General features: G+C 57.7%; 1 protein-coding gene across 8 annotated transcripts in view; it reads right to left on the bottom strand.

Moving 5' to 3' along the window:
• Positions 1-3,487: 3,487 nt before the first annotated feature.
• Dis3l2 (DIS3 like 3'-5' exoribonuclease 2) overlaps positions 3,488-17,089 on the bottom strand; it is a 356,506-nt gene continuing 342,904 nt past the window's right edge. For all 8 annotated transcript variants that reach the window (XM_026396261.2, XM_026396260.2, XM_026396266.2 and 5 more), the window contains 7 exons: positions 9,834-10,017; positions 9,051-9,137; positions 6,460-6,607; positions 6,014-6,144; positions 5,772-5,876; positions 4,553-4,654; positions 3,488-3,989 (listed from right to left, as the gene is read on the bottom strand). In XM_026396261.2, the coding sequence (XP_026252046.1) occupies positions 3,828-3,989; positions 4,553-4,654; positions 5,772-5,876; positions 6,014-6,144; positions 6,460-6,607; positions 9,051-9,137; positions 9,834-10,017 (919 nt within the window). In that variant the 3' untranslated portion in view covers positions 3,488-3,827. The remainder of the gene's footprint in view (positions 3,990-4,552; positions 4,655-5,771; positions 5,877-6,013; positions 6,145-6,459; positions 6,608-9,050; positions 9,138-9,833; positions 10,018-17,089) is intronic.

Below are 17,089 nucleotides of genomic sequence, written 5' to 3'. Positions count from 1 at the left end.
AACAAAGGCCTGAATAAACTGCTGAAGGAAGAATCCTGTGTCGTGTTTCCTTTGCTGGCGAGGGGTCGAGGCACAGAGGGACCCATTGCCAGGGTTCTGCAGCACAACTGGGGCCGACTCTCCGCGGCTGGCTTCCTCCAGTCACCTGCTCTCCATTTCCTGGCTTCCAAAGGGCAGTCTTTCCCCTCCTCCCTTCAACCCCTGCCTTTCCCCCCTTCTTTCTTCTTCTTGCAGTCCCAGGGTCCTGCACATGTGAGGCAAATGCTCTACCACTGAGCTATATCCCCAGTCCCCCTTTTAAATATGAGACAGGGTCTCACTAAATTTCCCAGACTTGGTCTTGAACTTATGATCCTCCTGACTCGGCCCCCCAGGTGACTGGGATTACAGTTGTGCACCATTGTACCTGGTTTCTCACTCCCCTTTGGGGTAAATACTTTATAATAAGCCTTTCTGTCCTTGGGAGACTCTGGGGTGTTGAGAGCCACAGCTGGGTTGGGATGGCACCTGGATTTTGCCAGAAGGAGTGGTTGAGAAGTAATGCCAGCGAGCCATTAAGATGATGATAATTGTTAAGCTGTTTATAATTAAGATAATGACTGATTGCTGTAACTGGATGATGCTAAATTGAAACAAGCTGTGTATTCAGTTGTGCATGTGGACCTCTGCTGTCCGGCAGTGGGGAGGCTCCTGCTGCCTCGGGTGCCCGCTATTTTTGAGTTCTTGCGGGGTTCCCGTTGGGTTCGGGCAATAAAGTAGTTCCTGTTTGAACCTACAAGTGGCTCGTGACCCCGGTTATTTGTGCCCAGCCAGACTGCGGTACCGGGGAGGTGGTGGGAGCAAGTGTTTATTCATACTCTCCGTAATGACCTTCAGCCAGGGAGATCTGGCCCCAGTCACAGCCCCGGCCTGGGCCCTGGCTCCAGGCTCCCCTCGTCTGGAATGCTCTCTCCTCAGATGTCTAAGTCCACTTCACTCCTGGTTAGAAGTACTCTGGTCCCTGCAGGCCAGGCCTGGTGTCCTCTGGCCTGCTCCTGCTGCACACCCTGGGCTCCCCACTCTCCCTGAGCATCCACTTGTGCTGTGGTACCCATGCTATCTCCCGAAACTTTCCTGACCGGCCGCGAGCCTCAGCCATCCTCCCTCTTTTGCTGAAGGCCCCTCAGTAGTGTTGGGGACTCTACCCTTGACAGCTCGGTCTGCACTCCCCGTGGGCTCTCCCAGCTGCACTGTCCTCATGCCGCCAGCCGTTGGGTGCTCCTCTGCCTCTGGCCAGCTGAACTGCCCCCCTCTGTTCTGGATTGCCACAGCCCTCCTCCTCAGCCATTTGCTCCTGCGCCCTGCTTTGTGGTCAGAGCAGCTGTTATGGGCACCTGGCACTGTGCTGGCACCTGCTTCTCCCACGCTGTGTCCTGCCCTGCCTTCAAAGCAGGGTGCCCAGGGGCAGGCCACAGGGCAGGCCTGCTCCATGCTGGGCCACCACAGTTTTTTTTTTTTTTTTTAAATACCTTTATTTTATTTTTATGTGGTGCTGAGGATCGAACCCAGGGCCTTGCACATGTGAGGCGAGCGCTCTACCAGTGAGCCATAACCCCAGCCCCCACAGTTCTTTTTTGAGGTCACTGCTCAGTGAGGGTGTGGGCCCCTTTATGGGAGGCCAACTACAACCTCATATGGCCTCTGCTCCCTCAGCCAAGCCAGGTCCATGGCGTGTGCCTTCTCTGTTGGGTCCAGGAGGCTGGCAGCGACCCATCACAGCTGGAAATACACTCACCTCCGAGCTTTGCCAGTCCCTGGTCATCTAGTGGGATTATTTGTGGCGGGCTCCCTCCCATGGTGACCTTAGGAGGCCCCTTGAGAAAAAGAGCCTCGTTCTGAGTCCAGGCTTTGGCCTGCACCAGCACACGGGTGCTTTGGGACAGCTGAAAGAATGAGCTTTTGGATCAGGTTTTGTCTTGTCACTGTGAAACAACCCTTGGAAGGGGCTGTCCCCTCATGGGACCTAAGGACATCTGGCCCACCAATGCACTACGCTAGATTGATCAATGATGTTTGTTGGATGAGGGAGACACAGGACTCGGCTTCTGTGCAGGGACAAGGCTGAGCCATTTGCTGTGAGCCCAGGAGGTAGTGGGGTGGGTGGAGGCCTGGCACCTGAGCCTGGGCCCTGGCTGGGTGCAGTTGGCTGCTCCAGCTCAGGCAGACACCAGTTCCCTTGTGGGTATGGTTCCCATTCCTGTCTAACAGGGCAGGGGCTCCAGGTGCCATCGTGTCCTGGGCAGCAGAGTGAGGCGAGACTGTGGGGAGATTTGCACCCAGCATCTGCCCCAAGCGGGTGATCTGACTACCCTTCACTGGGCAGTGAGGGGAAGTGTCAGGTCTGAGTATGTGCTGGAGGGTGCAGTGTGAGGGGATGGGACATGGCAGGAATGTCACCTTTCATGGTCTGGCTGCCTGGGCTGGGGAAGTACCCAGAAGCCTTCTAACTCAAGTACCAGACCCTCCCCTATCCCTCCTTCCAGATATGTGGTTCCAGGAGGAGGCTCGGGGGATAGGGGCAGAGAAGTGACATCCTCTGGGTGGCAGGGGAACTGGAGGGCAGGAATGATGACATGTCTGTGGTCCTTCTGGCAGCCGGCCCAGGCTGATGGCGGAAGCACAGTGGCACCCAGACCGTCCAAGTGTCCTGTTACTGTGAAACATTCTTACCAGGGACCTATTGAAATTTTCTTTGAAGAAAATTCACTGTACCAAGGTCTAAGAGCCTGCTAATCTGACACCTCAGGGGACAGTGTGGTGGAAGAGGGGCCTGGGTCGCCATGTTTTCATCCTAGCTCTGACAACCCCACGAGGCCAATAGGCACTTTCCAGTCCACAGGTGGGACCAGGCCAGCTCTGGGAGAGGGTTGCTTCATGGCCCAGCTCTGCCACTGGGTCCCAGAGGGTGGGGGATGAGTGGGAGCTCAGGATGCAGGGCAGGGGATGAGGCCAGGCAGGGCCAGCAGGACCCACTCCTCTTCCTGGTTGGGAAGGCTGATGGAGGACCCTCCTCTCCTCCAGCAGGCCCAGCCTCACTCTGTCCCCACACTCTCTGGGCACCGAATCACTTCAGGGGTGTGACTTAGGCCACTTGGGACTCTGGTCTAGGAATGGGGGGAGGGCTGTCACAGGATCCACATCCCTGTAGATACATAGGGCCCATGGCAGACAGGAAATGGTGGGGGCAGGGCTGGACACGGCCACATGGATGATGGGTGGCTCGGTGTCATGCATACTAATTACATCTCTCATCAGCCAGATGAGGCCCTGGCATCAATCTGCCATGCAGCCAGCTCTGAATCACCCGAGGACTGTCAGGGGTTATCAGAGCTGGTGGCCCCAGCTCAGCTGTGGGGGTGGATCCTGAGCAGAGTCCCTTGCCCTGGGTGCACAGGGGCCCTGCTGCCCACTTCTCCACGGACCTCACATGCCACACAGCACTGCACACTTGATTTTATTCCATGACACTGATTTGCTGAAAACCCCCATTTCCTGGGCAGGGGAGGGCAGTGGGTGGCCTGGCAGAAGCGGGCTGGCCTCTCGGGAAGGCTGGAGCCCTCTTTGCTTGAGGAAGTGCCATCCAGGCCTCAGCCTTCCATCCAGCCTTGCCCTCTCCCCTCCAGTTCATCATTTAAAAACTGAGCTGCAAAAATAAAATAAACTGAAAAAATAAAAACAAACCCCTGAGATGTTAAAAACCAAATTAAAAATTCCCTTTGGTGTCAAAAGGTCCTATTCCTAAAAGCCAGTGGGGTGGGGCTGGCTCGGGCCAGGCTCGGGGCTGGCATTCAGTCTTCCAGTGCACCATGGGACTCCTCCTCGTCCTCATCCTCGTCCTCCTCCAGGGCCAGGGAGCCCTCGGGGCCCGGCTGCTTCAGGATGGCACTGTACTTGAGAACTGCAGCCTCCGCCTGCAGGACCACCTCCACCAGGCTGAAGATGGTGATGACCTGTGGCGGAATCCAGTAAGCGGGGACAGAAAGGGGCCTGTGGCCAAAACCCAGCTCCACCACTGTGTGTCCAGCTGGCCATGGAGGCCCACTCCCTCAGCCTCCAAAACTCCTGTTACCCCTGTAAACAGCTGCTCAAGGCCTCAGCCACAGGGTTGAGGGACATCCAGGAGCCAGGCAGCCCCGTGCACCTCGCTGATGCGCAGTGAATGCTCCCGAGGGTCAGGGCAGACAAGCCAGCTGGACTGGCCTTGGAGTGACAGCTGCTCTACACGAACATGGGTGTTAAGGTCCCCAGCTCCATCGGATTCTCAAAGGACCCCACAAGTTAAAAATTCCTGCTTCAGAGAGACAGAGAGCTGCCCAGAGGTGTCTCCAAGTAAGGGTCAGGAGGCCACCTGAGCCCTGGGTGTGGCGGGGGCCTTGGCATGGAGGCCTGAAGCCCCACCTGGAGCCTGTAGTGCTAGGGAGGGCGGGGGAAGATGAGGGCACAGGGGACACCTAGGAGGAAGGAGAGGGCCCACTGCGACCTGTGGGGCAGAGGGAATATGGGGGGCTCTGACCTGCCGTGCTGGCTCCTGTTCAGGGTCCTTGGGTTCCCAGATGAGCGTGAGTTCGGGTTTCTTGCCCACCTTCTGGAAGTGGTAGGATCGCAGGGCCAGCGCCTGGGGGTGCACATGCCAGCACCTCAGGCCTTGGGCTCTGGGTGCCACCTCCTGACCTTTAACCCCGGAAGGCCCCGTTGCGTGGAGGTGGCCCTTTGTCCTGACCCACCTCTGACTGACTGGTCATGAGGAAGCTCCTGCCCTGCCACCCACCCCACTGCCGGTTTTTTGACCTGAAGCAGGGGCCACCCCGTCCCTGGCCTCTTACTTCCAGCCAGCTTCAGGGAGGCCCAGCCAGTTCACCTTTGGTTGACTCAGCACCTGAGGGTGACCAAGAGCCAAGGGATGGCTGGGGGTGGGTGAGGCAGGTGCGCCCATGCTGCTGGCACTGCCTGTGGACTGCGCCCCCTGCTAGCGCGGGGTCTGGTAGCACAGGCTGAGGGCAGATAATAGCAGACCTGACCTAGGTCTGAACTTCGGTCCTGCTCAGTGAACTTCAGCACCAGCGCCCTGATTACTTCCAGCTGGACTCTGCTCGTGCTCTATGTTATTAATGCTAGTCCATTCCACGCTGTGTGCCAGACTCCCCCAGGCACTTAGGACGTTAGGAGATTCAACCCAGGACAGGAGCCAGGTGCTCAGCACAGGGCCAGCTAGAGCCTGGCCCCTCAGCTAGCATCAGGACGGGGACCAAGACCCCTGGGGGAGCCAAGGCACCTGTCCTTCCTGAACCATCCTCTGGCCTTTCCTTTCTATGTTCCTACAAAAACATCCCCAGACACACACACTCTGCCACCCTGGGCTTGTTCTCTGAGCGCCTAGGTCTTGGGGTCGGGGCCCAGCCTGACCCTTGGCCTGGAGTCCCATCTCAGTTGAGACTAGCTGAGTGTCTTGTAAAGGTCTATCAGTAGGGCTAGGGCTTGGGGTTGGAGCTCTGGACTCTGCTACCATGTGCCCCAGCTGAGGGGACAATGGGACCCGACAGTCCGTGTCCCTCCAGGGTGGACGGCGACAGCAGGAACCTGAGTTTGTGTTCTTAACTCCACACTCGTGAGTCTACCAATGGCTGCTCTGGGCCAGGGACATTCAGATGAACCCCCGCAGTGGAGTAGAGACAGGCAAGGGGAAAAGGCCAGGGGCATGGTATTAGGTCCCTGCTCAAGCCAGCCACACTCACATTGCAGTAGATGCGCTTCTGTACCCCGTAGCGCAGCACCAGGACATCGAAGGCTTGGTTCAAGACGCCCATCACCATGGCTTCTGACTCCAGAGGGCCACTCTCCTGTGGGGACAGTGCTCCAGCATGGCACCCTCCAAGGGAGGGCCTACACGGTCACACCTCGAAGACTTCCAGGGAGGAGGCAGCCAGGAGTGGAGGTATGGCAGAGGGAGGGGAGGCTGTCAGGCCGGTGGACTCACCTTGACCAAGACAGCAAAGAAGAGGCTGGCGCTGAGCTCCTGCACGCGCTTGGAGGCCATGCGGCGGTCATTGCAATGGTCAGCCTGCTTCTGCAGGGCATGGGGCTCCACTTCCGGCTGCTCCCTGTAGCCTGGGAAGAGGGTGGTCAGGGCTGCTGGTGGGGGCTGCGTGCATGAACCATGCTGGGTGACAGATAGCATGGGGCCCTAGCCCAGGCATGAGCTGGGGCTGGCAGAGGCAGAGGCCCTGGAGCTGCCCCACTGCAGTCCCCCAGCACCTGTGCAGAGGGAGAGCATCCAGGCCTAGGATCCCCTGTACCCAGGCTGTTTGTCCCTGTGAGGCTCCATGGTCACAGCAGTGTGGCCTCACAGCACTGGGCCCTCCTCACTCTGGGGTGGCAGCCCTTAGCCCACAGGCCTGCCTGGACCCCAAGTTGTACCCTCACCCAGCGCAGCGGCCAGCAGGCGGTGCACCATGACGTCAGCGAAGCGGCGGATGGGCGAGGTGAAGTGAGTATAGAGAGGCACGTTGAGGGCGTAGTGCCGGAACTGCGCCTGGTCCTGCAGCACCCCTGAGCAGAAGTAGAGCGCCATCTGGGGGGAGGGGGCGGGTCTCAGTGTTGGCTGGGCCAGGAGGGTACTGACATCAGAGTCTGGCCCCGGGCACTTGGCACAGACTAAAGTGACAGGCAGAAGGCAGGTGAGTGGAGTAAGGCTATGTTGGGGCCACTTTGCATAAAGGACCCCAGGGGCTGCCACAAAGTTGGGCAGACCTCGGGTACGCCCAGGCCCCTCTCCTGCTCAGAAGCTGGCTTCTTCCCAGGCTGCCCAGACCAGCCCCACCTCTGGTGGGAATGGGGTGCTGGGAACCTTCAGGACACTGGGTGGCCTCTTCCCATCAGGGTCCTGTGGCTGCCAGGTCAACTGGGCAGGAGCTCAGTCTCCTTAGGGCCCGTGGCTGCTGAGTTCCTGCCAGGAACAATGAGAGGAGGGTGGTCCCTTCCCTGGATGTCTATGGGGCTGCCACCGAGTCAGGACAAAGGGGGAGAGGAAAGCCTGTGGCCACACTTGCCCAGGGCTGCAGACTTGTCTTCTAGAGGCAAAAGCAGAAGCTGAGGGGAGCAGAAGCGTGTCTCTGCTGGAGGACACAAGCCCAAGGTGCTGTCTCCCGGACGGGCCGCAGGCAATTCTGCGGCTTGTGGTTGGGTCAACCTCAACCACTTTGGTCTTCATCCCTGCCCAGTTGAGGGCCACACTTGCACCCTGGCACCCCTGTGCCCTACAATGCCCCACCCCACAGCAGCCAAGGGGGCAGTTTTCCAGCCCACCATCCTGAGCCTCCACGGGGCCAAGACAGAGATCAGAGTTCTAAAGGCAGAGATTTGATCTGGGGCATAGGAAGCACCCTGAACCTCTTTTGGGCCCCAACACAGCCTGACTGGATCCTGGACACAGCCCCTTTGCTGCCTGGGAGCAAGTGACCAGGTTCCTTGTCTGAGACTCTAAGTCACAGCCGCCTGTACTGGTCCCCCTGCCTGCTCCCTCCCCATTGCTCACACATACACCCTCCTGTGCACTTGGCCAATGGACAGCAGGCTCCGGTTACTCTGAGCTCAAGGGCCCTGGAATCCAGGGCACAGCTGGCGGTGACCTGCTGGGCTCCCTAACTCTGCTTCCCTTCCAGCACCTGCTGGGCTCTGGGTTATGTCCGGGGCAAGTCGCTGGGGGAGGTGGGCGCAGCCTCCAATCCAAGCCATGTCTGGCCTTTGTTCTCAGTGGTGGCCCAGTTCCACAAACTGGGGTGAAGAGGACAAAGGGCCCTGGCTCCCTCCTGGCTGGTGGAGGTGTTTCTGGGTAGGGTGGGATGGGTGGGGACCACCAGCTATCTCCAGGGCAGCCCTGGTGTCCTATGTCAGCAGTTTACTTAGACCCAGCCTCCCCCACCCCCTTCATGCTTGCTGGTGCTCTTCCCTCTGCCTCGTCCCCTGTCTCTGCCCTGGTTCACGGGGCTGGGAGAGTGGAATACCGCAGACCCTTCTTCACTGCCTGACATTATATCCCTGGGTGGAGGTGGCTTCTGAGGTCACTGGCAGGCAAAGCCAGGAGAATCAAGTCTTTTCCAGTGACTCTGGGAGGGGAATCTGTCATGGAGTTCCAGTTGGCTTGACCTTGGAGTGGACAGTTTCTAGAGGCTGGTTGGGGAACAGGGCCCTCAAGAGCACGGCCCAGGGGCTGCTGTGTCTTCTCTTGGCCAAGCTGAAGGTGTTGTGGGGGGGTACCATGCGCAGTTCCTTTTTGCTGCCAGGGAGCATGGTGGGGGGCAGACACTTGGGACTGGGGGCAAGGGAAGGGCAGCCAGGTCCAAGTGATTCTATTCCGAGCAGAGCTATGAGGTTCAGAAAATCAGCTACAAGTAGCTGAGGCCATCTGACTCTGGGGAACAGACTGAATCTGCTGGTGGCTGGGTCCAGAAAACTGGCCTGTGACTGCTTAAGGCAGGGCTGGGGCCCAGAGCTGTCCCCATAGCATTTGCGGCTCCTGTTGATCTGACAGACCACTGGGATGGCCTCTGTTCCCAGGATGCTTGGGTCCTGCAGGGGCTGAAGCGCAGTCTGGAGGGTGGTGACAGGCTGCCAGGAGCCAGCCCACCTGTCTACCTCAAAGGCAGCCACCTGCCTGCAGACACCAGCCCAGGCCCATGGCTGACTGCACTTCTCCTGATGAGCTCTCTACTGGTTGGGTGCTAAGACCTTTTCTCCCTCTGGAGTCCCCAGCCAGCCTCCGTCTGGAGCAGCTCCTGAGCACTGGAGCACACCGTCCTGCACACACAGCACAGGCTAGTCACCTGTCCCACGTGTTGCCTAGCCATCCTCCTCTCCCCCAAGGAGTGTTCCTCAGTGCCACCCTGGTCCTTGCCTGCTCCAGCAGGTCTCCAGAGCACAGCAGGAATGCTGGTGGCTATGTATGCACATGGAGATCACCCGTCAGGGCTATGGGTGTTCCTGAGAGTGGGGACAGAGGCCAGGTCCCTCCTTACCTGCATGGGCCGGGAGTACATGTTGGTAAGCACCTCCTTCCGGGCCAGCGAGTACTTGTCATCTCCAAATATTTTGGTCAGACTTTTCTAGAAGCAAAGCCCAGAAACTTGTGTGAGTGTGGTTAGGCTCGGGGAGAGGTTCTAGGCCCAACACTGTCGACCATCTGATACCAGCTCTGGGAGGAAGCTGGCCATGGGCCCAGACCTGCTATGCTGGGTGTGGGAGGTGTGGCCCATCACCTTTGGCCCACACGGGGCCTGAGATTAGCCCTTCCATGTTTAGGTGGCTGGCCTGACAGACTGATGCCCAGCTCTCTGACCTAAAGTACCTCTCTGCCTCCCCCAGGCTTGGGGCTTGGGTGAGAAGTCTCCTTCCTATGGGAGCAGAGCCAGAGCTTGGGTTCCTCAGCCCCCTGATGCTTAGCTCCAGGTAGGGAGCACCTGAAATCGCCTCCTATAAGGAACACTCCTTGACTTCCAATAATCCCAGGCTTCCATACTGTAAGCCTTTTGGTCCAAGACCAGTCCAGTCTGGCCCCAGGACCCCGGCCCACAGCTAATACTTGATTGGCCTTCCTTGGCCGAGTCCTGGTGAGGGACCCATGCCATCAGGGTCCCTGTGACTCAGGTCTTTTCACCAAGTCCTCCCTCCCCACTGTGGGAAGACCTGGCTGAAGAGGAAGGGGCCTTGGTTTAAGTAGAGACCACCTTACCTGCCTTCTAGACCTCCTTCCTCTTTCCTCCCGGTAGGGCCTCCCGCCACCCTGTCTGTTGAGCACTCACGTTGAGGGCCCCCGCAGAGCTGGCATCCATGGACAGCCCCATCTGGTCACAGAATTCAACCAGGTCATTGAGCATCTTCATCTGGGGGGGAGGGTGCCGGCGCAGCAGGGCCTGCTCGGGGAAGGCGCGGTAGACCTTGTGGGCCACTGCCATGTTGGCCAGGAGCATGAACTCCTCCACGAGCCTGTGAGAAGGGAGGACTGGAGGGCTCTGGAGGCCGGCGGCGTTCTGCCTGGCTCTCCAGCACCCTCAGGTGCGGTGTGAGAGGACCTTCCCACCACCCGGTCAATGGGATCCTACAAGTCCTTTCTCTTTCCTCCCCTGATTCACACCCATCTCCCTGAGTGTGGAAGCTTCCAGGAAGGTGGCTCAGATAATTCTGGTGCCAGGGCATCTGCATGGGGAAAGCCTGCTTCCTTGGAGAGGTGAGGGTCTGCTGGGGCCTTGCTCAGCTTAGGGGAGACTCTCTCTTCCCTGCCTTCCCCAGGCTTCTGTCAAAGCCCAGGTTTCTCCCACCATGGCAGGAGGGGTCAGTGAGGAAGTTCTGCAGGCCTAGCAGCGGCCGGAGGACTGGGATGAGCCCCCTTCCTGGAGGGGAGGGCAGTGCTGTGGGGTCAGCCTCATCATCTGGCCTTATTCTTGGAAGGAAAAGCAGGGGCTCTCATGACAGAGAAGGGGCAGGAGTGCTGCAGCAGATGGGGCCTGGGGCAGCCCAGGCCCAGGGTGGAGGCTGTGCCCACTAGCACACCTGGCCCCTCTAGCAAGAGGTCCTTGGAGTAGAGTGGGGAGAACCACTGCTTAGCTGTGACTGTAAGGTCAGGCCTCACTGGCCCTTCTGCTGTAGGAGACCAGTGCATGGAATAAGCAGCTTCTGTGCTACCACTGGGTTACAGACACAGCTTTTCAAGTGGCCGCTTACTCGCAGCCTCTGATATGTCCTTGTGCCCTTTAGTGCCTGCCAAAACCCGCGCATTCAAGCACCTTCTCTGACCACCAAGTTTCCTGAGATGTGGTTTGAATCCTGGTTCTCCCATACTTTTGCTGTGTGACCCTGAACCAGCCACAGACCCTCCCAATCCTCTTCCTCAAACGCATGTCAGGGCTGGTGCCAGCACCTGACCATAGGCTTGCGTGAAGGTGGATGGTGGAACAGGGGTGTCCACAGCTGTCCCTCAGACACAGCTGCGCTCTCCTCCCCCCACGCCTGCCACCCCAGTGGCCAACATGCCCTGTGGTCCTCTTCCCTGCCTGGCCCTTCCCAAACCTTCCCAGAAGGCCAGGCCCAATTCCTCTCCATCCCTCCTGGGCCAGTTACTGATCCAGTACCATTAGACCCTTCTTGCTTGGTTTCTATACCTAGACTTTGAATTTGTCCACCCAGTTCCTGCTGGGAAGCATCTCCTGTAATCTACAGTCTGCTCTCAGTCAGGCCAGCACTGCCCAAAGTCTTCATGTGCTCACATTCGTTCATTCATGCGCTTGTCCACTCAACGGACATTGCTATGGTGAGCCAGGCACAGTTCCAGACTTTCCTCCCATGCAGTCTCAGAATCCTATGGGCACCCAGTCCGTTCCTTGGATGAAGAGGAGACACCTGCAACCTCAGGGCTGACCCTGGGCTGCATTTCACGAGCAAGGCCGGTAGGTGGCAGCATGGCCCTATAGCAGGGCTGTAGTAAGACTGCTAGGCGGGCGGGCAGGCAGGGACAAGGAGCAGGGCTGTGCTGGGTGGCCCATGCCTCACACCACAGGTCAAAGATCCCCTCTGGGCAGAGTCAGCCTCTTGCTTCCAGTTCCTGCTTCATCTCTCACAGTCTCAAGTAAGGACAAGGATAAGAATAGGAGGGAAGAGACAGGGAACAGAGTGGGCTCCTGCCAGGGGCCCCAGACAGTGACAACAGACTCCAGGGGATCTGCTTCTCCAGTGAATCCACTACTTTTCCTCCCTGGACCCCAGCACAGTTCCACAAGTCACCTGAGGCCTGTATAGAAACAAGTATACGTGGCCTGGGTGTGGCAGCACATGATTGTAATCCCAGCTATTTAGGAGGCCAAGGAAAGAGGATCCCAAGTTTGAGGCCGGCCTCTGCAACTCAATGAGACCCTGCCTCAAAATAAAAGACTAGGAGTAGAGCACCCCTGGGATCAATCCTCGGTACCACAGAGGGAGGGAGGGAGAGGGAAAGGGAGAGGGAGAGGGGGAGAGAGGATAGAAAAGAAACAAGAACATGCTGACTAACCCTGACAATAATCTGGTAAAAACTCTGGATGCAGAGGTTGACCTTGGACAGGTCCCTTGGTGTCTCTGGCCTCCATTTCCTTTGGAGTCCCACTTTTCCTCCCTGTCGTCCTCTCTCTGTGGCTGGGAATTAAGACAGCAGCCTGTGGACTCTCTTCAAGACAGACTGATGATGTCAAGCATTAGCCTCAAACACCACTGTCACCAGCAGGGAGCTGGCACAGCAGTAAGTCCAAATTCCCTGGGTGTCGATAAGGCTCATTAGTGTTCTAGGGAAGCTGCAAGGACCATTTCCCCAAAGCCTGTCCTTAAGATCCTCCTCATGCCTGCAGGTGGGAAGAGGAGGAGTGGAGAGAACAGGCGAGCCTGTGCATACGGGCAGGCAGGCTGCACTGGAGCTGGCAGAATCCCTGGGGACTGGAAGGTGGTAGGCCTTAGCAGAGCCAGGGATTTAAGAATCCTGGTTCTCCCACACTTACGCTGTGTGACCCTGAACCGGGCAAGGCCCCCAGCAGCCAGAGGTCTTCTGAGTTCAAGATTCCCTGTGAAAAATGGGGCCAAGCACCCCAGGATGCAGAAGTGGTCTGGGAAGCACAAGAGGGGTAGGCATCCCTGCTCTCATCTGGGGGCAGCAAAGACACCCTTCCCTGGGGTCAACAGTCCATCTCCAGTCAATTCAAACAGTGGCCAGCAGGGGGCATCCACCATCTTCCTTCCTAGGACCTGGGACGTGGCAGGAGAAGCTTAGAACCCAGGAACTCTCAGGCAGGAAAGAGCCTCAGAGTTTAGAAACTACAGCCCTGTGGTGCAAGGTCCAGAGGTTGAGCCCTGAGGGGCTCCCAATCACTGTTTCTTGCTGAGCCAAAGCTGGTTCTGAGAGTGAGGTGGGCAAACGGGCTCTGAAGAAGCCCACGGTGGCTGAGGGGCCTCCAACAGCAGAACCCTCTCATCTGATCTGATCAGGCTCCTGGGATGCAGTGCTGCAGGCACAAACCAGCAGCCGAGACTCAAACCAGGTCCCAAGAACATGCTGCAGGGATGCGGCCCTGCACACTGTCCTGCCTAGACCTTACACCCTGCTCTGGGCACCTGTCCTCAGTTATAAGCCACCTCCTCCCCCAGTGACAGCATGGCACAGGCATGAGATCACTCAGCCTGCTGGGGAGGGGGAGCTGGAACTCAGCAACTGCCTGACAACTGCTCTAAATAGGGGCTCAGGAATGGCTGTCAGCCAGGATCACCTTCCAGAACAGCAAGCCAAGCCCTCAGAGACGGGGCCTCGGTCCCAGGCCTGGCATCTGCTGAACATCTGGAGCCCGCCACCACTGGGGCCCCACTACTCTGGAGGTCTGCGGCAGTGCTGTGCTGTGACAGGTGGCTGCCAGCCAGGAAGGCCAGGGTCGCCAGTCTGCAAACTCCTCAGCCCTCACTCTGGGCATCCCCTACCTGTGCCCTGGGCCTGCGGGGCCTGGAATGGAAGGAAAGGGGTAAGCGGGAGGGAGCAGGTGTGAGGCTTCGCATTCCAGGAAGCAGCTAAGCAAGGCCCTCATCCCTGATGGCAGACAGTGCATAAGGGACACAACCATCCCACACACCAGACGCACCCCTCCACACAGCGAAGGCGGCTCTCATCTAGAACGGCGTCTCCCAGGTGTACAGTGACAAAAGTATAAGCGCAAATGAATACGAAATGCTGGGGGTTTGCTTTGTTTGTTTATTTTTACTAAGGCCACTCCTTTGCCTTTAAGAAGTGAATGTGCACCTATGATAACGTTAGAGGGAGATGCTGAAGGCAGCATCCCTGCCACCTAAAGATGAAACCTGTCCGTCATGTCTCAAAGGAGGACATTTGGGCAGTGTCTAACAGGGGTCAGAGAGCAGCTAGTTGAGATGTGAACTAAAACATCTGCCTCTTCTGAGGAAGACAGCCATCTCAACCAGGCAGGGGTAAAAAGGACAAGTGCATGGCCCTAAATAAATATCACTTTACCACTACACATACTATCATGTGACGGTCTGGGTGCCACAACTCTGGGATTTGGGTTAGATTTCTAGAAGACTCTCCTGCTCTCCCACTACCATGCCGCCACCACCCTTGTCCAGGTGGCCACCTTCTCCCAACTAGCCTCCCCGCTCCTAGTCATGCCCTGCTTGGGTCCTTCTTCACACCAAGCCTGGTCACATTCCTGTCCTAGCTAAGCCCCCAGCAGCTCCCACTGTCCCTGCTGTAGTTCCTCCTCTTGGGAAAAGCATGTTGTAGGCCCCGATAGCTTCTACGTTCTTGACTGTCCCTTCTCCTCGTCCCCTACCTGTCTCCAGCTGTCCCGAATTCTTATGCCCTTTTTGTTTTTGTCCTTTTGCCCTGTCGTTTCCAAAGCCTGGAACCCTAGGCCACTCTCCCTCATCGCTTTTTCTTGGGTATCACTCACTGGGAGGGCAGTGCTCCCTGGATATTCCCTTTGTCCTCATCATGGCACCTGGCTTCTGTGACTGCGATAACCTCTTGGTCATGGGCCACATGCTGTATGCTCCAAGGATGGGGCACTCCGGGCTGCAGCTCAGGAGTCAGGAGCGCTGGGTCCCCGTCACCACTGCCTTCCTACCTGAGCATGCAGCTCTCCCTACAAAACACTCGCCCCAGCTGTACTGATACCAGTGCCCTGCCAGGAGGAGGCCACACTGTCTCCTGCTCTTGCTTCCCCACTTCCTGAACAAGATGGTGGCATGTTATTTAAACAGCCAGAGTTGGCAGGCCTGACCCTGAAGTTATTTCTTTGCTTTCTTAACTTCTGAGAGGCAGCCTCACTCTGCCCTGGGTACCACTTGGCCGCCGCCCACATTATATGCTCCTGCTGCCCTGGGAACTTAATGTACCAACAGAAAAACGATCGGTTTCAAATACACTACTCCCTAAGCAGTAGTTTTCATGCCTCCAAGGCCCACTGCCTCAGTGGCACTGTGACCCCAGAATTCATCCACTAGAAAGTGTGACAATGAGCAAAACACTGATTCTAAGAGGTGACAGAGGAAGGAAATGTTTTACATGAAGGATGAAACAACAAAGGAATGGGGGTGGGGTGGGGGAAGCACTGGGCCAGTTTAGGAAATAAGGAATGGAGGACAAACTGTACCTGGGTGGAGACCTGACCCTGGCCTCTGGTCCTCCTTTGGGGGCCAAGGAGGCTGCTGAACAAAGGGGGCCATTTCAAAGAACGATGCAGGGGTGGTCAGGGGCAGGCCAGAGAAAGGCAAGGCAGCTGGGATGGAGGCTGAGGGCCCGATGCTGAAGCAGAATCAGGCAGCAGGAAGCGGGCCAGGGCCAAGAGCTGGCGCTACACAAGGGGCACTCTGGGCCCAGGCAGCTGGAGGAGAGCACAGAGACAGTGGCCCTGACCAGAGGGATGCAAGGTGAGCTGTAGCAGGCTGTTTTCAGGCAAATGTGGAGAGGCTGAGGAAGGGCAGGGAAGGTCACTGGAGCGGCCAAGAAGGAAGCCTCCAAGGTGGTGAAGCTGGGGAGCGGTTCAGGAAACAAAGGCAGGTGGCAGGAGCAGGAGCAGGAGCAAGGCTCTCAAGAGCAAGCCGAAGGTGCCCTCAGGGCAGAGGGCTGCGGGTGAGAGCCTTCAGGAGCCCGCAGCACCTGGGTGAGGCCAGCAGGAGGAGAGAGGAGCCGATCTCGATGTCTCCCTTCAGTGTGAGGAGGCCCTCCAGGGTTTGGGTGTGCTAAGCAAGGCCCTGTACCACGCCCACACCTCTCTGCTCCTACCACAGTCCCTACAGGAGGGCTGTCCCATGTCAGCTGTTTCCTTAGAGCACCCTGAAGGGCTTTTTACTGATACCCATGCTTCAGTGGCCAGGAGAGGAAGGGCCTTGCCCAGGGCCACAGTCAGTCAGGAGCAGAGTGGGTAACCTGGCGTGTGTTTGGAACTGTCAGATTTATACCCATTAGGCCAACTATCATGGCCTCGGGTCAGGGCCACCTCCTTGGGCAGATGTGGGGTACAGGTAGGCACGGTACCCTACCTGTACAGACTCAGGACAACTCTGTCTCTCAGCTGGCTCTTTTCCTCTCCTGGAGCTCAGTGGCTTGAGACAAGCAGAGGGAGGCTGGCACTCACCCCTGGGTCTGTCCCCAGGTGTAGGCACAGAGGCAGTTCCCACCTTCCTGACTCAGCCTGCTCCAGTCTTGCCCTCAGACCTCAGATACTCTGCACTTGGCCTCTCAAGAATGTCCATTTTACCGGCTGAAGCCGATGAGGAGCACCCTTGCCCCTTCCATTCGTGGAATAGACAGCGTAGATTCGGAAGTGACCCGGAGCTAACCCAGGCCAGGACTGACTGAGTGGCATGGCTATTGCCCAAATCAGAAAATATATCCATTTTCAAAGACCAAAACCAAGAGTGAGACAGAAGTTGCCTCTCCTGCCCTCAGCCACCAGGGTACTTGTCACTCTGTGGGAGTCTCATGCTAATGGAATTAGGCCACTCACAGAGATTGTTCAATTAGCTTTTGGTGAAAACTGCTAACTTGGAGACTTGATAGGAATCGCTCCCAGCCAGTTTCAATTCATTTCTTCTGAAGACCACATTTTCCCCACTTGGGTGCATCCTCGCTGTGGGCTTGGGAGCCCTCAGGCTCCTCCATGGCTGTGAAGGCAGCTGCTGGGCCTCTCACAGGCTGTGTACCCGAGCATAGCCCCTTCTCCAGGGCTGGGAGCCTGCAGGGGCAGAGGCAGTGGCCACCTCACAGGGGACCTACCGCTCTCCTAGGGGCCCCAAATTGAGTTTATGTGGCGGAAAACTACAAGGGAGTGGGGTGTGATGGGAAGGCAGTGGTCTGATCAGCATGGAACTGAGGGCTGCTGGGGATGGGAAACTTTAAAAGATCTTTGCTGCTGTTCCCTCCCAGGCCAGGCCAGGGTGGAGCTGGTGGCCTGGGGTCTGGAAAGTGGAGGCCTGGAGAGGGAGCTGCAGGCAGTGTGGCTGGGGGCTGGAGGGAGGACACCTCAGGAGGGAAGGC

The sequence above is a fragment of the Urocitellus parryii genome, chromosome 1 (genome assembly GCF_045843805.1).
Source record: "Urocitellus parryii isolate mUroPar1 chromosome 1, mUroPar1.hap1, whole genome shotgun sequence".
In the NCBI taxonomy this organism is placed as follows: domain Eukaryota; kingdom Metazoa; phylum Chordata; class Mammalia; order Rodentia; family Sciuridae; genus Urocitellus; species Urocitellus parryii.
Note: the sequence above shows the minus strand (reverse complement) of the source record. Positions and strands in the feature narration are given on the sequence as shown.